General features: G+C 42.1%; 1 protein-coding gene across 2 annotated transcripts in view; it reads left to right on the top strand.

Annotated features, from left to right (window-relative positions):
- polr3g (polymerase (RNA) III (DNA directed) polypeptide G) overlaps nt 1-23,632 on the top strand; it is a 33,774-nt gene that overhangs the window by 7,263 nt on the left and 2,879 nt on the right. The window contains exons 2-6 of one of the 2 annotated variants that reach the window (XM_063069134.1): nt 6,490-6,585; nt 10,536-10,595; nt 12,283-12,339; nt 17,229-17,320; nt 23,477-23,590. In XM_063069134.1, coding sequence (XP_062925204.1) covers nt 6,490-6,585; nt 10,536-10,595; nt 12,283-12,339; nt 17,229-17,320; nt 23,477-23,590 — 419 coding nt within the window. Of the gene's footprint in view, nt 1-6,455; nt 6,586-10,535; nt 10,596-12,282; nt 12,340-17,228; nt 17,321-23,476; nt 23,591-23,632 lie in introns of both variants that reach the window. The other variant, XM_063069133.1, reaches the window with a different exon arrangement.

Here is a 23,632-nt window from a genome sequence, read left to right as displayed (position 1 = left end):
GGTTTGAATACTCAATTCCAATGCCCCGAGCTGTAATAGTGTCGAACTAACTGCTACACTGTGGTGCCACTTTCTTCAAAGTTCAAAGTATATTTATTATGAAAGTATGTATACTATATACCGCCTTGAGATTTGTCTTCGTACAGGCAGCCACAGAACAAAAGAAACCCAATTGAACTGATTTTTTAAAAAAATGAAACACCAATGTGCAGAGGGAAAAAGCACATTGCACAAACAATAAAGTAACAACAAAGTAAACAAACAAGTAATATTCAGAACTGAAGTTTACGAAAGTGAATCCACAGCTATGAAGCCAGATACTACTGCAGTTGGTCCAGGAGCCCATTAGTTATAGGTCACAGCTTCAGTCCACGGAGACGAGTAAACCTGACCGAGCAGTGAGCTGAACACCAGTTCGTCCATCACCTCTGGCCCTGACACCCTGTCCTTTTCAATCTGGCCCAGCACACTTGTAGGCCTTTACAGGAAAATAAAAAATATATACAATAGAATTTATGAGAAACTATGAAGAAAAAAAAACACAGCCAAACAACCAATTGAACAATGCGTTTGAAGTCTTAGCCAATCAAACCATGGAGCAGTATCCAGTTTTCCTCTGGAAGATGAGATTATGGAAGGAAAATGTTTGTGTTCTATCTCTGATCCAGGTTTACGGCTCTGTTTTGACTAAGGTTTATATTAGCAGCCAGTCCAAGGTCAGATATGGGATTTTTTTTATGCTTGTAAATTGTGAAGAAATATTTCTACCACTGGGGACAAGAGACCATAGACTATAAGACCATAAGATATTAGAGCAGAATTAGGCCATTTGGTCCATTGTGTCTGCTCTGCCATTTCGTCACAGCTGATCCTTTTTTCCTCTCAGCCCCAATCTCCTGCCTTCTACCCGTATCCCTTCATGCCCTGAACAATCAAGAATTATCAACCTCTGCCTTAAATATACATAAAGACTTAGCCTCCACAGCTGCTTGTGGCAAATAATTCCATAGATTCACCAGTCTCTGGCTAAAGAAACTCTCCCTCATCTCTGTTCTAAAAGGACACTCCTCTGTTCTAAGGCTGTGTCCTCTGGTCCTAGACTCATCCGCTATAGGAGCCATATTCTCCATGTCCACTCTGTCTGGGCCTTTCAATATTCAATAGTTTTCAGTGAGGTTCCCCCCTCATTCTTCTGAATTCCAGTGAATACAGGCCCAGAGCCATCAAACACTCTTCATATGACAAGCCATTCAATCCTGAGATCATTTTCCTGAACCTCCTTTGAATCCTCTACAATTGAGGGAGCATCTATGGAAATGAATAAATAGTCGATGTTTCAGTTAAGTCCTGAGGAAGGGTCTCAACCCTAAACATCGACTGCCTATTCATTTCCATGGATGCTGCCTGACCTGCTGAGTTCCTGCAGCATTTTATGAGTTTTGCTATAAATGAAATATATTGTATAGTTCAAAAAGAGATGAAAACCTAGTGAGGTAATGTTCATGGATGATCTGATGGCAGAGGGGAAGAAGCTGTTCCTGAAACATCGAGTGTGTGTCTTCAGGCTCCGGTATCTCCTCCGTGATGGCAGCAATGAGAAGAGGGCACATTCTGGGTGATGAGAATCCTTCATGATGGATGCTGCCTTTTTGAAGCGTCGCCTTTTGAAGATGTCTTAAATGCTGGGAGGCTAGTGGCAATGAAGCTGACTGGGTTTACAACTTTCTGCAGCTTTTTCGATCCTGTGCAGTGACCCCTTAAATTGCAGTAAGAAATATGTATAAAAGTAAGTAAGCAGTCTATAAAGAGCCAAAAGAAAAGAAGAATAATGAGGCAGTGTTCATGAGTTCATTGTCTGGTGTTCAACGCCTGGTAATGGGATGCAGGGTTTCGCTTTGGCAGCTCCTAGTTATTGACCATAGCTCCACAAACTCAAGAAAATCTGCAAGTCTGTGTGTTTATTGATGCTTTGCTGCATGCTTGAGTGCTCGGTGGAGGGTGCTGATGTTTCTTTTTGCTGGTGGAGGGGGGGTTCATTGCTTTGCTGCTGCTTATGTGTGGGAGGGGGAGCTGGAGGGAGGCTTTGGGGTTCTAATGTTTAACTGTCATTCTTTCTTTGGAGCATTTCTCTGTTTTCATAGATGTCTGCAAAGAAAAAGAATTTCAGGATGTATATTGTATACGTTTCTCTGACGTTAAATGTACTTATTGACTTATTGAGATGCTGGTAATCCAGAGCAACATACACAAAATGCTGGAGGAACTCATCTATGGAAAAGAGTAATCAGTGAATGTTTTGGACCAAGACCCTTCATAGACTCACTTCTATAGTTATTGTGTCCATCTCCTGAGTAAATATCGATACAAAAAAATTAATTGAAATTTAATTTTGGCTCCACACATGGATTAACATTCTGGTCTTCCAGAGGATCAATTTTCTCCTTTGTAACTCTCTTGCTCTTAACATGTCTGTAGAATCCCTGAGGATTTTCCTTCACCTTGTCTGATAAGGACAAACTCATGCCTTATTTTAGCCCTCCTGATTTCTTTCTTAAGTGTTCCCTTGTATTTCTTGTACTCCATAAGTACCTCATTTGTACCTACCTACCTGCCTGTACCTGTTTATGCACCTCCTTTTTTTAATTTCTTAACCAGGGCCTCAATATCTCTGGAAAGCCAAGGTTCCCTATACTTCTTATCTTTACCTTTTATTCTGACAGGCACATACAAGCTTTGTACTCTCAAAATTTCACTTTTGAAGGCCTCCTGCTTAGCAAGTACACCTTTGACAGAGAAAAAGCCTAACTCTATCCACAGTCGCCAGATCATTTCTGATACTATCAAAATTGACCTTTCTCCACTTTAGAATCTCAACTCAGACCAGACATATCTTTTTCCATATTTACTTTGAAACTAATGGCATTGTGATGTCTAGGTGCTATGTGTTCCCCTACACAAACTTCTGTCGCCTGCCCTGTCTCATTCCCTAACAGCAGATCCAGTGTCGCACGCTCTTTCATTGGGACTTCTGCATGCTGATGAAGAAAACTTTCCTGAACACCTTTGACAATCTCTATCCCATGTAGTCCTCTTGCGATATGGAAGTCCCAGTCAATACGCAAAAAGTTAAAATCACCTAGTAGGACCTCCCAGTGGCCACACATTTTAATTCCACGTCCCATTCCCATTCTGATATGTCTATCCACAGCCTCCTCTACTGTAAAGATGAAGCCACACTCAGGCTGGAGGAACAACACCTTATATTCCGTCTGGGTAGCCTCCAACCTGATGGCATGAACATCGACTTCTCTAACTTTCGTTAATTCCCCTCCTCCCCTTCTTACCCCATCCCTTATTTATTTATTATTTTTTTTTTTCCCTTTTTTCCCTCTCTCTTTTTCTCCCTCTGTTCCTCTCATTATAACTCCTTGACTGTTCTCCATCTTCCTCTGGGCTCTCCTCCCCCTTTCTCTGTCCCTAGGCCTCCCATCTCATGATCCTCTCCCTTCTCCAGCCTTGTATCCCCTTTGCCAATCAACTTTCCAGCTCTTGGCTCCATCCTTCCCCCTCCTGTCTTCTCCAATCATTTCGGATCTCCCCCCTCCCCCTCCCACTTTCAAATCTCTTACTATCTCTTCTTTCAGTTAGTCCTGACGAAGGGTCTCGGCCCAAAACATTGCCTGTACCTCTTCCTATAGATGCTGCCTGGCCTGCTGCGTTCACCAGCATTTTGTGTGTGTTGCTCGAATTTCCAGCATCTGCAGATTTCCTCGTGTTTGCGCTAGTATAACAACCTTCTGTTTCTTGCTACAGTCTTGCTACAATCTCTCTACAATGTTCCTCTAAATCCCTCAGATTGTTGGGTGGTCCTGTAGTATAGTCCCATTAGTGTGGTCATACCTTTTCTCATTTCTCAGTTCCACCCATAACACCTCACTAGATGAGTTTTCCAGTCTGTCCTGACGGAGCGCTGCCATGACAATTTCCCTGACTAGTAACGCAGCCGCCCCCCCCCCCCCACTGTCTAAAACAACAGAACCCAAGGATATTGAGCTGCCAGTCTTGTCCCTCCTGCAACCAAGTCTCAGTAATGGCGACAACATCATAATTCCATGCCCTGAGCTCACCCGCCTTTTCTGCACAATGCTTGCGTTGAAATATACACAGCTCAGGACCCCAGTCTCACCATGTTCAACCTTTTGATTCCTGACTTTGCCTGAGGTCTTACCAACATCTGTCTCCACAACCTCCTCTACTAACTGTTGTGGCACTCTGGTTCCCAGCCCCCTGTAACTCAAGTTGAAACCTCACTGTGCAGCACCAGTAAACCATTTCACTAGGATATTAGTCCCCTTCCAGTTCAGATTCTCAATGTTTATTGTTGATTTATTTGTTATTATTATTTATTTTTATGTTTGCACTGTTTGTTGTCTCTTCAGCACTGGTTGTATGTCCAGTTGATGCGGTCTTTCATTGATTCTATTGTGGTTAATGGATTTATTGACTATGCCCGCAAGAAAATGAATCTCAGGGTCGTATATGGTGACATATATGTATTTTGATGTAAAAATGGGGAAGACTGACTACTCTGCGTAATTTTGGCATATATCTGCATTGGAGGAAGTTGAGGAAAGGTTGACTGTGTTGGTTTCTGGAGCGAAGGGGTTGTCTTTTGTGTAGCAGGTTAGTGTGATACTCAACAAAGCAGTGAGTGAGGCGGTCATGTGAAGTGTGTATGGTGATTTCACCAGAGGTCTGATAGAGTCGGTGCTGAGAGGAAGTTTCCAATTGTGAGAAGATTTAGAATTTTGGATCAGCTCCCAGTCAATGCATTCTTGATGAAATTGATACACTTCTTCTGAGAGGCAGAATCTGATTCAATTAATATATTTAAGATCAAGTTGATTTTCAGATTCTAGGAGAGGTTGAGATAGATGAATTTTCAAGATTGTTTAATGTCATTTCCAGTACACAAGTGTAAAGGAGAATGAAATAATTGTTACTCCAGATCCAATGCAGCACAAACAACACAAGATAAAGAACACAATAATAAGTTTAAAAAGTGCAATAAATATAAATATGTAAGATAACGTGTATACATGGATTGTACGTCCATAGAGTGACGCTCGGCACTGGAGTGTCTGTACATGAGGTGTGTAGCCGTTACTTGAAAACAAAGGAAAACCGCTGAGAGACTGAGTATGGGATTTCACATTGTATGATGTGCTTACAAATAACTGAGGTTCCAAGCCAGCAAAGATGAGCAATCTTATAGCAATTTTAAAGAAAAATCTAACAAAACTAATAAACTCTTCTGGGACTACCAGCCGGATACAGATATCAATTTTAACCGATGTTTCGATGACAAACTCTGTCTCATTTTCATCAGGGATTATGCCTGGACTCGTCTAGTCCAGACCAGACAGGGGTATAAATACCACCAGACTATGCATACTCAGGCATCATCCCTGATGAAGATGACAAGAGTTTGACATCGAAACGTCGATTAATTCCGTAAGACATGGGAGCAGAATTAGGCCATCTGGCCCATCAAGTCTGCTCCACCATTCAATCATGGCTGGTCCTTTTTCTTTATCTCCTCCTCAACCCCAGTTCCCGGCCTTCTCCCCATTACCTTTGATGCCATGTCCAATGAAGAACCTATCAATCTCTGCCTTAAATACACCTAATGACCTGGCCTCCACAGCTGCAAGTGGCAACAACTTCTACAAATTCACCACCCTTTGGCTAAAGAAATTTCTCTGCATCTCTGTTTTGAAAGGGCGCCCCTCTATCCTGAGGCTGTGCCCTCTTGTCCTGGACTCTCCCACCATGGGAAACATCTTTTCCACATCTACTCTGTCTATTAAAATTGATACCTGTACCCGGCCGGGAGCCTGAGAAGAGTTTATTAGTCATGTAAGCTGGAAAAACACTAGATCCCTTTTTTAAACAAAACTAAATCAGTGATATAATAAAATTAATGTTACAATTAGTGTAATTAAGTGATCAACAAAAAAAGATCACTCTGGCTCAACGACTTTCAATTAGACTAAACTAAACTATACTCATCTGCTTCTACAGTGGTCCAACCCATCTGACTAAATTATCCAGAATAAACAGGCAACACAAAATAAAATTAGATCCATACCTCCTACAAGGTGACTCTGACAGGAAATGATAAAGTAGAGGTCGTTGGAGGTGTGGAGGGTTGGGTTAGTGGGTGAAGGCGTAAATCGGCCTCACTGCTTGGGGAAGTAACTGTTTTTGAGTCTGGTGGTCCTGGTGTGGATGCTACGTAGACTCCTCCCTGATGGGAGTGGGAGTTAATGAGCAGGGTGGGGTGGGGTATCCTTCATGATGTTTGTTTGGATCAATAATGTACTTGCCTAGTTTCAGTTTGTTATTTCCTAATGTACTTGCACTGTATGATAATCTACATTACCGATCTGTAGCCCACAGAATTTAAGCCTGTCCCCTTGAATACAGGGGAAGATGTGAACTATATCCTAGCCTTGAAGCAGGAGTTAAGGGGAGCCTGCAAGAAGCTGCCTTACTACATTGAAGCTGCTATTGAAAAAAAAGGTAAGAAGATTCGAGATTGTTCAATGTCATTTCCAGTTCACAAGTGTAAAGGGGAACAAAATAATTGTTTCTCCAGATCCGTTGCAGCACAAACAGCACTAGATAAAAATACAATAATAACTTAAAAAAATAATAGATATAAGTAGATAAGATAGCTTGTATACATTGATTGTATGGCTGTACATAAGGTGACTGACAGGAAGTAATAAAGTAGTGGTGGAGTTAGTGGGTGGAGGTGTTGATCAGTCTTCCTGCTTGGGGAAAGTAACTGTTTTTGAGTCTGGTGGTCCTGGTGTGGATGCTGCATAGAGTCCTCCCCTGTAGCACTGGGCAAACAGTCCGTGAGCAGGGTGGGTGGGATTCTTAATGATGTTACTGGCCTTGTTCTGGCACCTTTCTGTATATATAGATCCTTGATGGTAGGTAGGCTGGTGCTGGTGATGCATTGGGCAGCTTTGACGACCCATCGTGGAGCCTTCCAGTCCGCTGTAGTTAAATTTTCATACCAAGGAAGTGATGCAACTTGTTAGGTTGTGCATCTATAGAATGAAGCAATGAAGTTGGGGTAAAAACGCTTACATTTTAAATCATAATACATTTTCACATGAACTGGGATAGTTTATAGAATTAGAATCAGATGTATTATCTCTGGTGCATGTGAAATTTGCTATTTTGTGACAGCAGTGTAGTGGAAAGACTGGAACTTACTATAAATTACATTTTCTGTGGTGTCTTTGTACACTTCTCACTGCCTCAGTAATGCAGCCAGCATAATGAAATACCCCAACTACCCCAGACATTCTCTCTTCTCCCTCCTTCCATAGGCCGGAGATAAAAAAAAGCAGGAAGGCATGCATCAGCAGGCTCGAGGACAGCTTCTATCCCACAGTTCTCAGACTCCTGAATGGACCTGCTGTTGTGATCTTGCTCTTTATTGTTTACCTGAACTGCACTCTCTCTGCAGCTTTTACACTTCAATTACTTTTATTTACAGGTACAGCAACCCCCAATTTAACCCTAGCCTCTAATCAGAGGACAATTTACAATGACCAATTATCCTACTGACCGGTACGTCTTTGGACTGTGGGAGGAAACCGGAGCACCCGGAGGAAACCCACACATTCCACAAGGACGATATACAAACTCCTTACAGAGTCACTGAGATAGAGCTCTGAACCGTGATGCCCCGAGCTGTAACAGTGTTGTGCTAACCCACTACACTGCGGGGGCACTCATTTATCCTGTATCGTTACTGTTTTGCCTTGTTCTATCAATGCATTGTGTAATGATTTGATCTGTATGAACGGTACACAAGTTCTTCTCTGTAGCCTGGCACGTGGGACAATACTTGGATTCCGGATTCTCTGTGATCTAAATCCCAGCCATGATTTGGTCTCACACATGGTTCACAATCCAGACCCAGTCTAGGCCACATTCAGGAACTGTGGCTTCACACCCAGATTGTCCTCTAGGCCTCTGTGCATTTTCCCATCTAATGTGTTAGCCAGATGCTAGGCTGGCAGGATTTCTGACAATCTGATGTCAGATTACTGCAGGGGAGTGACCAAGGCCCTCTATCATTGTCGTGGAGAGGTAACACCTCTGGTGAAGGGGCTTGTTGTGTCCAGTCCAAGGCAGCTGTCTCACCTTTGGTCGCCACAGACACTCGACTCTCACCTGTGGCTCCAAATATCAATTTGCGTGTGACAGCAGCCACACCCTGGTACACCTCTTCAACAGGCAGGCTAAACCGGGTGAGGGTAGCTGGAGGGTCTCGTACCCCAGTGAGAGAGGAACACGCCTGTCCTAGCACGTGAAGTCAGTGCCGGTGGACTGGGTGGATGAGATCAATCACCTGGAGGGCAGTTCTCAACGCTCAGCGGAAAGCGAAGTGTGTGACGAGGCACAGAAGACGTCATGGTCATCCACTGCAACCATGGACTGCAGTTTGGGACTGGATTCGGCCTTCCGAGGTCAAGAGGGTAGAACTGCCCCGTACAATGACTTTTCTGCTTTAAAAACTCTCCCGCACAGGTTTCCTGTCGTCATCGGATGTGACGGACAACCACCACCACCGTAGTATTTTTTGGACAGAATCATAGCTGTTAGTGCAACGCTATTACAGCATTTCTAGTTTGGAGTCCATCGCAGAGAGTTTGTATGTTCTCCCTGTGAACTGTCGGTTTCCTCCAGGTGCTCTGGTTTCCTCCCACAGTCCGAAGATGCAGCAGTTAGTAGGTTAATTGTTCATTGGAAACTGACCTGTGATTGGGCAAGGGTTAAATCGATGGGATGCTGGCCAGGGAAGCTTGTTGGACCGGAAAGACCTGTAATGCACTGTACCTCTAAATATATAAATACAATATGCGCTTCTTGTCGTTGTTCTTATGTTCTGCTGAACATAGTGGGCCCGCTGTGTTGGTGCTGTAAAGCATGGTGACACTTGTGGGCTGCCCCAGCACATCGTTACTTGTTTTGGTTGTTAGGAGAAAGGATGCATTTCACTATATTTTGATATCCCTGTGATGAATAAATGAATATGAATTGTAACTGCATCAGTCCAGTAACTGGTTTGTGGCCCCATACATCACAGTAGTGTAATGCTTTCCAGCACCAGCTGTAAGATAGAGGGTCAACTCCCGTCGCTATCTAAGGAGTTTGTACGTTCTCCCTGTGACCATGTGGGTTTCCCCTGGGTGCTCTGTTTTCCTCCCATGTTCCAAAGACATTCATTTTAGGGTTAGTAAGCTGTGGACATGCTACGTTGGTGCTAGGATCATGGGGACACTTCTTAGGCTGATCCTCAGTGATTTGATTTGATGTTTCACTGTATGTTTCAATGTTCATATGACAAGTAAAGCTGTGTTTTTTTGGTTTTGTGTTCTCATTTCATTACCATTGCAGTTGGCAAGTAAAAATAAGTTGAAAGTCCAAGATCAGAATCAGAATCAGGTTTGTTATCACTGATGTGTGGAGTGAATTTGTTGTTTTGTGGCCGCATTACAGAGCAGGCATAAGCTACAACGAAAAAATATTAAATAGCGCAGAAAAGGGATAATGAGATGGTGTTCATGGACCATTCTGAAATCTGATGGTGGAGGGGAAGAAGCTGTTTCTAAAACATTGAGTGTGTGTCTTCAGCCTTCTGTACCTCCTCCCTGATGGTAGTAACGAGAAGAGGGCACGTCCTCAGTGATGAGAGTGGTTGGATTCTGATGTTTAAATCCAAGGTTCTCTCAGGAAAGAGGCATAAAACTTGTTGCTTCATGATTGTTTTATTAAGTGTTAACAGAACAAAGGAAAGTCAAAATGGGCAGAGAAGGAGGTCTACAAAGGAGAGACAAAAGAAGTAAGATTAAAATGCTAAAAAGATGGCGCCCAGCATAAGCAGCTCTTTTACACCCATCAATATGGAAAATTTCATTCAAATTTGTAGCTAAGAGATAATGAATCAGACAGTTCTTATTCAAGTAATGCAGAACGAAGAAGCTTTTCAGAACCACACCAGTGTTATAGCAATATAACCATTAGGGGACACATTGAACATGCATATACAAATTGTCACCACTAGGAAGCATAATAAACAATTACTTGTATAAAAATAATTATATAAAATATCGGCAGGTAATTGTTAAACTGCAAAGAAAATAATAATTAAACAGTCTAATCCAAAAGGGTCCTCAATGATGTATTGCTATATTTTGACAGCACTGGAGGTTGATTTTTAAATTAAAATTATTTCTTTTATATATTTCTTTTATATAGTTTGTATATTTTTATTTCATATTCCAGCATGAGTAATGTAATACAGGATGAAGATGTGATCATTTCTTAAACAATCACTACTAAAAGCTGATTATGACCATAAATGATTCAACCATAATATATTGTTGTGAAGCAGCTTTGAAAAATTATGAAATGTAATTTTGAAAGATATTTCTTCAATATAGATATTGAAAGGTATGCTCAAAAGTATACAGAAAAGAATGGCACCAAGAAATGGACACCAGGTAAGTACAGATTAATTTGTTAATGAGTATTGATGGACTCAGTCCACTCCAAAGTGATCTGTTGATTTACATAAAAGTCTATAATACTCAATATGTTTTGGATACACTTTATATATACCGGCATAACTCCATCCATTACTATTATAGAACCTGACTAATCATGTGTTTTCTCTAACTTTTGGTAATTTCTCCCACCTCCTCCTCTCTTTTTCTGTCTCCCATTCTAATTTCCCTCTCATCGCTTCCCTTCTCACCTGCCCATTACTTCCCTCTGGTGCCCCTCCTGCTTCCCTATCTCTCATGGTCCACACTCCCCTCCTATCAGATTCCTCCTTCTACAGCCCTTTACCTTTTCCACCTATCACCTCCCAGCTTCTTGTTTCATCCCCTACCCCACCCAGCCTCCTTCCCTTTCACCTGCTCTCACCTATCACCTGCCAGTTTGTGTTTTTCCCCCGCCTTCCACCTTTTTATTCTGACTTCTGCCTCCTTCCTTTCCAGTCCTAATGAAGGGTTTGGACTGAAGGATCAACCATTTATTCATTTCTATAGATGCTGTCCGACCTGTTGAGTTCCTCCAGCATTTTGTGTGTGCTACTCTGGATTTCTAAAATCTGCAGAATCTCTTGTGATTATGTTAGTATTACTTTATTACAAAAGTGCAAAAGCATTCATATGACTATTAAATAGCATAGCAGTTAGCATGCCACTATTACAGCTCGGGCGTCAGAGTTCAATTCTAATGTCCTCTATGAGGGGTCTGTACATCCTCCCAGTGGAATACACTGGTTTCCTCTCACGTACAGTGCAGGTTTGGGTCTGTACATTTTGGAGATGCCATATTGACACTGGAAGCATGGCAACAATCTGTATTGCACTGTCTGTTTTGATGTTTCGATGTACTCGTGACAAATAAAGCTTATCTTTAATGTTTATAAAATAGACTTTTCCACCCTTGTCTCTCCTCATCTACATAAGAACATAGAAATAGGAGCAGGAGTAGGCCATCCGGCCCATCGAGCCTGCCCTGCCATTCAATAAGATCATGGCTGATCTGTCCATAAACTCAGCTCCATCTACCTGCCTTTTCCTCATAACCCTTAATTCCCCTACTACATAAAAATCTATATAACTGTTTCTTAAATATATTTAGTGAAGAAGCCTCAACTGCTTCCCTGGGCAGAGAATTCCACAGATTCACCACTCTCTGGGAAAAACAGTTTCTCCTCATCTCCATCCTGAATCTTCTCCCCTGAATCTTGAGGCAATATCCCCTAGTTCTAGTCTCACCTACCAATGGAAACAACTTTCCTATCTTATCTATCCCTTTCAAAATTTTGTGTATGTTTCTGTAAGATCCCCTCTCTGCTATGGAAACCCCTGAAGCTTTCATCTCCCTCCAGAAAAGACTGTTTGATTGGTTTTGTGGCCTAGGTCTTGTCCTCTAACACAGACCAATACATTTTCAACACTTTGGAAAGAAACACTAATCGTTTTCCCAGTCCTTGGTAGTCTTTTACATAGGAGAATATCATTTATGTTGTGTTAGTGTCTGACACCACCTTCCATTGAGAAATATGTGGACACAGACCCGCTTTGCAAACTTAGGCTAAAACTTGAGAGCTTGACCATCATTTCTTTTATGGATTTTGCTGACTTGTCTGTTAATTTATATGTAAATGTACAGATTGGAGAAGACTTCCAAGGGAGCTAAAGCCAAGAATTAAAATGTCAAAAAAAGCAAGTAAGTGTTTTCTAATATTAGGTCTGGTGTGTACATATTGCTGATTTTGATTTGTTTAGCTAAGCTTCCACAGAAGTGTTTAACATTCTAGTCTTAAACTAGAACTGTTATGGTTAGCATGACTCTATTACAGCTTGGGGCATCGGGAGTTTGGATTTCAATCCCAGCATCCTCTGCTGGGAGTCTCTGTACATCCTCCCCGTTGAATATGTGGGTTTTCTCCGGGTGCTCTGGTTTGCTCCCTCAATCCAAAGGCCTGCTGTGTATGTATTGGCCATTGTGACTCATCGCTTGATCAGATTCTGGTTTAATCGGGATTGTCAGGGGTTGCTGGGGCGGTTTAGCTCGAAGGCGAGAAGGGCCTACTCCGCACTGTGTTGTAGCGTGGATGAAATCACTGGAGAGACAGAGTCACTGGTAGATACAAAGCAGCTTCTTTATTCGACACAACAAGCAGGCATCATACAGACGGAGACGCTTTCCACTCAATGTGGGCTCGATATTTATATGCTAAACACAAAGGCAATCGCTACTTAAAAAATTACAGACAATGCATAGACAATGCTTCCTTTTGAAGCTACATACAAAATATCACACCATCCTTCTGACACCAACATGTCTGGGTTGGTATCCACAGCCTTTAGGATTTACTTGGCATAGAAGACAATTAATATTTATAATGTATAGATAGGAGGCAGTGATCATAACATGATTGAGTTCACTGTGAAATTAGAAAAAGAGAAGCCGAAATCTGATGTGTCGGTATTTCAGTGGAGTAAAGGAAATTACAGTGTCATGAGAGAGGAACTGGCCAAAGTTGACTGGAAAGGGACACCGGCGGGAAAGACAGCAGAGCAGCAGTGGCTGGAGTTTATGTGAGAAGTGAGGAAGGTGCAAGACAGGTATATTCCAAAAAAGAAGAAATTTTCGAGTGGAAAAAGGATGCAACCATGGTTGACAAGAGAAGTCAAAGCCAAAGTTAAAGCAAAAGAGAGGGCATACAAGGAAGCAAAAATTAGTGGGAAGACAGAGGATTGGGAAGTTTTTAAAACCTTACAAAAGGAAACCAAGAAGGTCATTAAGAGAGAAAAGATTAACTATGAAAGGAAGCTAGCAAATAATATCGAAGAGGATACTAAAAGCTTTTTCAAGTATATAAAGAGTAAAAGACAGGTGAAAGTAGATATAGAACCAATAGAAAATGATGCTGGAGCAATATAATGGGAGATGAGGAGATGGCAGAGGAACTGAACAAGTATTTTGCATCAGTCTTCACTAAGGAAGACAGCAGGATACCGGACACTCAAGGGTGGCAGGGAAGAGAAGTGTGCGCAGTCACAATTACGACAGAGAAAGTACTCAGGAAGCTGAATAGGCTAAAGGTAGATAAATCTCCTGGACCAGGTGGAATGACCCTCGTGTTCTGAAGGAAGTAGCTGTGGAGATTGCGGAGGCATTAGCGATGATCTTTCAAAAGTCGATAGATTCTGGCATGGTTCTGGAAGACTGGAAGATTGCAAATGTCACTCCGCTATTTAAGAAGGGGGCAAGGAAGCAAAAAGGAAATTATAGACCTGTTAGCTTGACGTCGGTGGTTGGGAAGTTGTTGGAGTCGATTGTCAAGGATGAGGTTACAGAGTACCTGGAGGCATATGACAAGATAGGCAGAACTCAGCATGGATTCCTTAAAGGAAAATCCTGCCTGACAAACCTATTACAATTTTTTGAGGAAATTACCAGTAGGCTAGACAAGGGAGATGCAGTGGATGTTGTATATTTGGATTTTCAGAAGGCCTTTGACAAGGTGCCACACATGAGGCTACTTAACAAGATAAGAGCCCATGGAATTACGGGAAAGTTACATACGTGGATAGAGCGTTGGCTGATTGGCAGGAACCAGAGAGTGGGAATAAAGGGATCCTATTCTGGTTGGCTGCCGGTTACCAGTGGTGTTCCGCAGGGATCAGTGTTTGGGCCGCTTCTTTTTACATTGTACATCAACTATTTGGATTATGGAATAGATGGCTTTGTGGCTACGTTTGCTGACGATACGAAGATAGGTGGAGGGGCCGGTAGTGCTAAGGAAACAGAGAGTCTGCAGAGAGACTTGGATAGATTGGAAGAATGGGCAGAGAAGTGGCAAATGAAGTACAATGTTGGAAAGTGTATGGTTATGCACTTTGGCAGAAAAAATAAACGGGCAGACTATTATTTAAATGGGGAAAGAATTCAAAGTTCTGAGATGCAACAGGACTTGGGAGTCCTCGTACAGGATACCCTTAAAGTTAACCTCCAGGTTGAGTCAGTAGTGAAGAAGGCGAATGTAATGTTGGCATTCATTTCTAGAGGAATAGATGTGATGTTGAGGCTCTATAAGGCGCTGGTGAGACCTCACTTGGAGTACTGTGGGCAGTTTTGGTCTCCTTATTTAAGAAAGGATGTGCTGACGTTGGAGAGGGTACAGAGAAGATTCACTAGACTGATTCTGGGAATGAGAGGGTTAACATATGAGGAACGTTTGTTCGCTCTTGGACTGTATTCCTTGGAGTTTAGAAGAATGAGGGGAGACCTCACAGAAACATTTCAAATGTTAAAAGGCATGAACAGAGTAGATGTGGCAAAGTTGTTTCCCATGATGGGGGAGTCCAGTACGAGAGCGCATGACTTAAGGATTGAAGGGCGCCCTTTCAGAACAGAAATGAGAAGAAATTTTTTTAGTCAGAGGGTAGTGAATCTATGGAATTTGTTGCCACGGGCAGCAGTGGAGGCCAAGTCATTGGGTGTATTTAAGGCAGAGATTGATAGGTATCTGAGTAGCCAGGGCATCAAAGGTTATGGTGAGAAGGCAGGGGATTGGGACTAAATAGGAGAAAATGGATCAGTTCATGATAAAATGGCGGAGCAGACTCAATGGGCCGAATGGCCTACTTCTGCTCCTTTGTCTTATGGTCTTATAATACTGTCTTCAAAACTACAGCATCGGGTCAAACTATGGTGGCAGAAGCATCTGGTATTCACACCTTTTTAGGAAGCACATTGCTGTGGACTCAATCCACAGTACTTTGTCAAATAGAAGTCTGGTGGCCAAAGTCATTTAAGTGTAAACAAATCATCTACCCAAAAAAATTCACTCTAACACACTGCATCTCCAAATAAATAAAACGTAAATGAAGTAAATTGATGTACCTATCGTCTTAATCAGAGTCAGGTTTGTTATCACCGGCATGTGATGTGAAATCTGTTAACTTAGCAGCAGCAGTTCAATGCAATACGTAATCTAGCAGAGAAAAAATAACAACAATAATAATAATAAATAGGTAAATCACTTGCGTATATTGAATAGATTTTAAAAATGTGCAGAAACAGAAATACTGTATATATTTTTCTAAAGTGAGGTAGTGTCCAAAGATTCAATGTCCATTTAGGAATCTGATGGCAGAGGGGAAGAAGCTGTTCCTGAATCACTGAGTGTGTGCCTTCAGACTCTGTACCTCCTACCTGATGGTAACAGTGAGAAAAGGGCATGCCCTGGGTGCTGGAGGTCCTTAATAATGGACGCTGCCTTTCTGAGACACCACTCCCTAAAGATGTCCTGGGTTCTTTGTAGGCTAGTGCCCAAGATGGAGCTGACTAGATTTACAACCTTCTGCAGTTTCTTTCAGTCCTGTGCAGTAGCCCCTCCATACCAGACAGTGATGCAGCCTGTCAGAATACTCTCCACAGTACAACTATAGAAGTTTTTGAGTGTGTTTGTTGACATGCCAAATTGCTTCAAACTCCTAATAAAGTATAGCCACTGTCTTGCCTTCTTTATAACTACATTGATATGTTGGGACCAGGTTAGATCCTCAGATCTTGACACCCAGGAACTTGAAGCTGCTCACTGTCTCCATTTCTGATCCCTCTATGAGGATTGGTACCTGTTCCTTCGTCGTACCCTTCCTGAAATCCACAATCAGCTCTTTCATCTTACTGACGTTGAGTGCCAGGTTGTTGCTGTGACACCACTCCACTAGTTGGCATATCTCACTCCTGTACACCCTCTCGTCACCACCTGAGATTCTACCAAAAATGGTTGTATCGTCAGCAAATTTATAGATGGTATTTGAGCTATGCCTAGCCACACAGTCATGTGTATATAGAGAGTAGAGCATTGGGCTAAGCACACACCCCAGAATTGCAGAGGGAGGTACAGAGGCCCAGGTCCTGCAATTTCTCAATCAGGAATGTGGGAATGATGGTATTAAATGCTGAGTTATAGTCGATGAACAGCATCCTGACATAGGTGTTTGTGTTGTCCAGGTGGTCTAAAGCCGTGTGGAGAGCCATTGAGATTGCGTCTGCCATTGACCTGTTGTGGCGATAGGCCAATTGCAATGGGTCCGGGTCCTTGCTGAGGCAGGAGTTCAGTCTAGTCAGACCAACCTCTCAAAGCATTTCATCACTGTCGATGTGAGTGCTACTGGGTGAAAGTCATTAAGGCAGCCCATGTTATTCTTTGGCACTGGTATAACTGTTGCCATTTTGAAGCAAGTGTGAATTTCTGCCCATTGCAGTGAGAGGTTGAAAATGTCCTTGAATACTCCCACTAGTTGGTTGACACAGGTTTTCAGAGATACTCCATTAGGACCTTACACCTTGCGAGGGTTCACTCTCTTTAAAGACAGTCTAACATCGGCCTGTGAGACAGAGATCATAGGGTCATCAGGTGCAGCAGGGATCTTCACTGCTGTAGTTGTGTTCTCCCTTTCAAAGCATGCATAGAAGGTGTTGAGTTTGTCTGGTAGTGAAGCATCGCTGCCCTTCATGCTATTGGGTAACTTTTTAAAAAAATATTAGTGGAACAGGCTTCTAATTATTGCTTTCTGGATCACATTTTCTTTTTGCAGGAATTGACACAAATGTACCCACAGAGTCCAAAATGAAGAGTCCAGAGGTTGTGGTTGACAAATCTAATGAGGATGTAATCCAAAAACTTCAGGTGGGTGTCAATCCGTTTTATAATTTTTACATCTTGATTTTGGCTTTTTGCAATTATCTAAAGCATTCTAAGCCTTGGCCTAGACAGTTCAGTAATAAATTAAGTTAAAAGTGATTTTTGTATTTGTACTTTATCCCCTCTGATTGCTACATTCCTCTATTTAGTGCATTTTAAATTTCCTCTCTGGCACCATTGACTTAAGCCAGGGATCCCCAACCGTTTTTGCACTGCGGACCGGTTTAATATTGACAATATTCTTGCGGACCGGCCGGCCGTGGAGGGTGGGGGGGGTGGTGTTCCATTAGGGTTAAACTCACCCACCTCAACATGTCTTTTACAGTTAGGGTTGCCAACTTTCTCACTCCCAAATAAGGGACAAAAGTAGCAGTCAAATCCTGACGAAGGGTCCCGGCCCGAAACGTCGACTGTACCTCATCCTATAGATGCTGCCTGGCCTGCTGCGTTCACCAACATTTTTTATGTGTGTTGATGAGCCACTTGTGTTTACCCCGAGAAAGACTACCATGACCATGAAGCCTTGCGCGGGCTCCTGTGTGCGCATGTGTGACGTTCGCATATGTGACATGCACATGCGCATACGTGCCAATTTTTTTCCCCACAAATCGGTTTTGGCTAATCTTCCCGACTACACTGTACATACATTATTCCTACTTTATATAGGCTGTGTATTTATCATATCATTAATGCTTTTACTATATGTTAGAGTTATTTTAGGTTTTATGTGTTATTTGGTATGATTTGGTAGGTTATTTTTTGGGTCTGGGAATGCTCAAAAATTTTTCCCATATAAATTAATGGTAATTGCTTCTTTGCTTATTTACGCCATTTCGGCATGAAAGGTTTCATAGGAACGCTCTACCTTAGCGGGGGAAATACGGGACAAGGGCAGTCCTGTATGGGACAAACCAATTTAGCCCAATATAGGGGATGTCCCGGCAAATACGGGACAGTTGGCAACCCTATGTTCAAGTTCAACAGTGCGTGACAGGGAATGAGGAAAGGTGCAGCTGACTCGTATCGTTTCCTTGTGGCCTGGTAGCACATGCTTTGCGGCCCGGTGGTTGGGGACCGCTGACTTAAGCAGCTGAGGCATGAAAGACTGGAATTGTCTTTAAAAAAAAGTCTCTTTTCTTGTTTAATACAAATGTTAAAACCCATTTTCTTAACTAGGCCTGTTGTAACGTTTTCATTTTGGTTCCTTGGTCAGATTTGTTTGATCTGACTGCCTTGCATTTGGAGAGGAGGCCTGTACAACAGGTGGTTAAAACACCTCAGCACATCACCACCGACGATATATTTATACAGAAAGATACCAGAGAAAGGCCAGCAATGTCATCGAGGATCTCACCCACCCTGCTTACGGACTTTGTCCCACTCCCATCAGAGTGGACTGAGGGAAGAGGCTACGTTATTTATGGAAGCCTTTGATCTAGCAAACTGTTAGGAAAACCAAGTTAGTTAAAATGCAGTGGATAAGGTAGGCTGATGGTAAGGCCTGGCCTGAACCGGAGTTTGGTAATATGCAGTTTCATTCTTGTTGGCCAGTGTCACTGGATCAAAGTGACTTGTTACTTGACTAGTACTCCGGGTGCTGGCATGTTTATCTGCCCAATGAGGATATAAATGCCAATATGGTAATTTGTGACCTTCACCTTTTAACAATATCTAGAAATAATCAAATATTCAAAGCCCAGAACTAATCCTTGTAACGCTCCACTAAAATAATCTGCCCATCTAAAAATAACCCATTTATTCCATATTTCTATTTCTGTCTGTTGACAAGAGCCCTTATTTTGCACATTATTTTGAATTGTATCCATTAATAAACTATTTTTAAAATTTCAACCATTTTCCTCTTTCCATAAAATCGTGTTGACTTTATTCAATCATAATGATTTTCCAAGGGCCCTGTAGTTCCATTTTTAGCCTGCCTAGACCTCCCCCTGGTGCCCCTCCTTCCCTCTCCCATGGTCCGCTCTCCTATATCAGATTCCGTCTCCAGCCCTGTACCTTTTCCGCTTATTACCGGCCGGCTTCTTGCCACTTCTCCCCCACCCACCTGGCTACACCTATCATCTTCTACCTTGTTTTCCTTCCCCTTCCCCAATCTTCTTATTCTGCCTTCTACCCCCTTCCTTTCCAGTCCTGATGAAGGGTCTCAGCCCGAAATGTTGACTGGTTATTCAGTTCCATAGGAACTGTTCCATTCAGTTCCATTCCACCTGACCTGCTGAGTTCCTCCAGGATTTTTATGAGTGTTATCCCGTCTGTAGCCAGAGCTTGAACAATCTACAAACAAAGGATATCAAACTAATTAGTCCCTAATTCCCCATTTACTCTCCTCATTTTTTTAGGAAGCTGTTTACATTTGTTCCCTTCCAATCTGGAGCGTCTGCTCTAGAATTAGGGAAATGTCAGAAAATAATCAATAATGCATTCAAAATGTCTTCATCACTTCCTTTAGAGCCTTACAGCGCAGACTGCCGGGCCCTGGGAGAAGCTGGGATCAGTGTTCTGTTTCCTGGGGAAAAAACCTGTTGCACAATCATTCTAATCTCTGGAACTCTCAGTCCACACCACATTACATTTCTTTATAACTATCCAAACTGAGACCATAGTATTGTTTTAAACGTCTTACAAATTCAAATCTACTCCAGTTAAGTAATTGCAACGTTTGAACAATCACAATTTAGTAATTTTAAAAGTAGGACTATTTAGTGCTCCATAAATTTGATAAATCTCCATTTATTAAACTGGTTACATTTTTTTCTAGCAGTTTATAAATGTCATTGTACTGTTGTTTCAGAAATAATCTAGTTGTCCTTGGGTGTACTGAGCCAAGGAGAGTACTGTAGCTGATTGCATCACCGTCTGATATGTATGTTGGGGGTGGGGGCACACTGCACAGGATCAGAACTTCGCAGGTTCAATCAGCTCCATCATGAGCACTAGCCAAATGAGCATGGAGGACATCTTCAAAAGGCCATGCCTCAAAAAGACAGCATCCTTCGTTAAGGAGCCCCATCATCATTCTTGGACGAGCCCTCTTCTCATTGCCACCATCAAGGAGCCTGAAGACCCACACTCAATATTTTGGCAACAGCTTCTTCCCCCTCTGCCAACAGATTTCTGGACGGTCTATGAACCCATAAACACTATCTCACTACTTTTGTGGTGGGGGTTGCACAACATATTTAATATTTTTTAAAACATTTCTTATTGTAATTCATAGTATATTTTATGTACTGCTGCCAGAGAACAACAAATATCAAGACGTATGTATTGATTCTGATTGAAATTAAGGTTCAGGTTTTTTAGTTTAAAACCCTGACTTTTTTTTGCTTTGCAAAATTGAGACCACTTTTTTCCGTCATTTGCTCTACAGCAGACTGTGGCATGAACTGTTTGCTTTCCCACGTCCCTTCCGCAATTTGTTCATCCCTTTTTATCAGCAGACAGCTCCTAGTCACGAGTGCAAGAAAAGCGTCCACATTCCTTTCATGGTATTTTCCCGCAGTCCCTGCCTGCACCGAATCGTTAAACACTGGTCACACTTGCCATGGTCTCTTCTCCATGAATGATCCGTTGTATTCGTTGAGAAAATCATCAGCACTGGATTCTGTTCAGCAGTCAGGATGTTTGTAATGAACAATAGTTGAGGTGATAAGTAACAGTTTAAAGACTCTATTGATGCTTCAGACTGATCTGTGTGAAGTACGCAATTTAGCACTTGAGCTCAATAGAAACCAGGGCCGCCTTTACTGAGTAAATGAATACTCTTTGTTCCCTGAACCTTGGCTGCCTTCACTATTGTCTGTAGCCTGAAATCCGCATGTCTACTCAAAAAGGGCCCTGGGGGTTGGGGGGTGGGGGTGGTGGTGATTTAACAGGATCTTCCTGGTTTAGAGGGCATGCGCTATTGTGACAGGCTAAACAAACTTGGGTTGTTTTCTTTGTACCGTCAGAGGGTGAGGGGAAAACTGATTAGAGGTTTATAGGATTATAAAAGGCATAGAGTAGACAGGGAGTATCTTTTTCCCAGGGTAAAAATGTCGAATACCGAGGTGAGAGGGGATGTGATGATTTGATTAAGTTTTTTTTACTCTTGAGGTGTGGGTGCCTGGATATGGACATTGTGTAGATAGAGCAATTAGTTTTGGGGGGGGTTTTAAAGTTTATTTTTTAGCTGGTTCAGTACAACATTGTTGGCTGAACAGCTTGTTCCTGTACTGTACTGTTCTATATTCTATGTATAAAGTCTTCAAAGTTCTGACATTACTTTTCAGAACCCGAATCAGGTTTATTATTATTGAGATCTGTCATGAAATTTGTTCTGCGGCTGCTGTACCGTGAAATACATAAACCAGTCAAATACATTTAACCATACAGTATAGATGCACTTTCAATGGCTCTTCATATCATGTTCTCAATATTTATTGCTTTTTGCACACTTTGTTATCTTTCACACATGGGTTGTTCTTTTAGGTGCGGTCTATCGAGTTTCTTTTATTTACAGTGCCCGCAAGAAAATGAATCTCAGGGTTGTATGTGGTGACATATGACTTTGATAATAAATTTACTTTGAACTTTGAATTACAATAAATTACATTAATATATTAAAAATGCAGAAAGAGAGCAAAATAATGCAGACACGAGGAGATCTGCAGATGCTGGAAATTCAAGCAACACACATCAAAGTTGCTGATGAACGCAGCAGGCCAGGCAGCATCTCTAGGAAGAGGTACAGTTGACGTTTCGGGCCGAGACCCTTCGATAATCTCTTACTATCTGTTCTTTCAGTTAGTCCTGATGAAGGGTCTCAGCCTGAAACATCGACTGTACCTCTTTCTATAGGTGCTGCCTGGCCTGCTGAAAAATAGTGCAGTAGTGTTTATAGGTTCACGGACTGTTCAGAAATCTGATGGCAGAGGAGAAGAAGATGTTGCTAAAAAGTTGAGTGCATCTTCAGGCTCCTGTACCACCTCATTGATGCTAGCAGTGAGAAGGAGAGGACCCTTCATGATGAATGCCACTTCTCGAGGCTTTGTCTTTTGGAGCGGTCCTTGATGGTGGAGAGTTTAGTGCCATGATGGAGCTGGTTACATTTACAACCCTCTTTCAATTCTGTGCATTGGCAACCCATCAGAATGCTCTCCATGGTACAACCATAGTAATTTGCTGAAGTCTTTGATAACATACCAAGTTTCCTGTAACTTCTAGTGAACTATATAGCTATTGTCGTGCCTTCTTTGTAATTGCATCGATATGTTGGGCCCAGACAGATCCTCAGAGATATTGACACCCAGGAACTTGGAGCTGCTCACCCTTTCCACTGTGAGTTTATGGATGCTGTTTCAGCTGTGCCTAGACACTTCATTGGATTTAAAAACTTCCAGCTGTCTTTAAATTTACAATTCCTTACATAATAACATTGGTACAGTTCTCTTCGATTGAGAAGGTTAACTTAATCAATAATAACAAAAACAAATGGAATGTTAGCATTCATTTCAAGAGGACTAGAATACAGAAGCAAGGATGTAAAGCTGAGACTTCATAAGGCATTGGTCAGACCGCATTGTAGAGTATTGTGAGCAGTTTCGGGCCCCTTATCTAAGAAAGGATGTGCTGGCTCTGGAGAGAGTCCAGAGGAGATTCACAAGAATTATTCTGGGAATGAAAGGGTTAATGTATGAGGAGTGTTTAATGGCTCTGGGCCTGTACTCACTGGAATTTAGAAGAATGGGGGGGGGGATCTTCTTGAAACCTTTTGAATATTGGAAATCCTAGATAGAGTAGATGTGGAGAAAATGTTTCCCATAATGGGGAAATTTAGGACCAGAGGACACCGCCTCAGAATAGAGGGATGTCCATTTAGAGCAGAGATAAAGAGGAATTTCTTTGGCCAGAGAGTGGTAAATTTGTGGAATTCATTGCCACAGACAGCTGTGGTGGCCAAGTCATTGGGTATTTTTAAAGCGGAGATTGATAGATTCTTGATTAGTCAGGGCATCAAAGGTTATAACGAGAAGTCAGGTGAGTGGGGTTGAGAGGGATAGTAAATCAGCCATGATGGAATGGTAGAGCAGACTTGATGGCCCAAATGGCCTAATTCTTCAATATTTTATGATCTTGTAGGATCTAGAGAAGAAAGACACTGAAAATAAATCTGATGAAGAAACTGAAGAGAAGGAGAAAGAAGAAGATGAGAATGCTGAGGATGAAGAGTACAATGAGGAGGAATTTGAAGAGGTACATTATTTCCAGCATTCATTTAAACCAATTATTTGGATG

The sequence above is a fragment of the Mobula hypostoma genome, chromosome 16 (genome assembly GCF_963921235.1).
Source record: "Mobula hypostoma chromosome 16, sMobHyp1.1, whole genome shotgun sequence".
NCBI classification, from domain to species: Eukaryota; Metazoa; Chordata; class Chondrichthyes; order Myliobatiformes; family Myliobatidae; genus Mobula; species Mobula hypostoma.
This window is presented reverse-complemented; position numbering and strand designations above follow the sequence as displayed.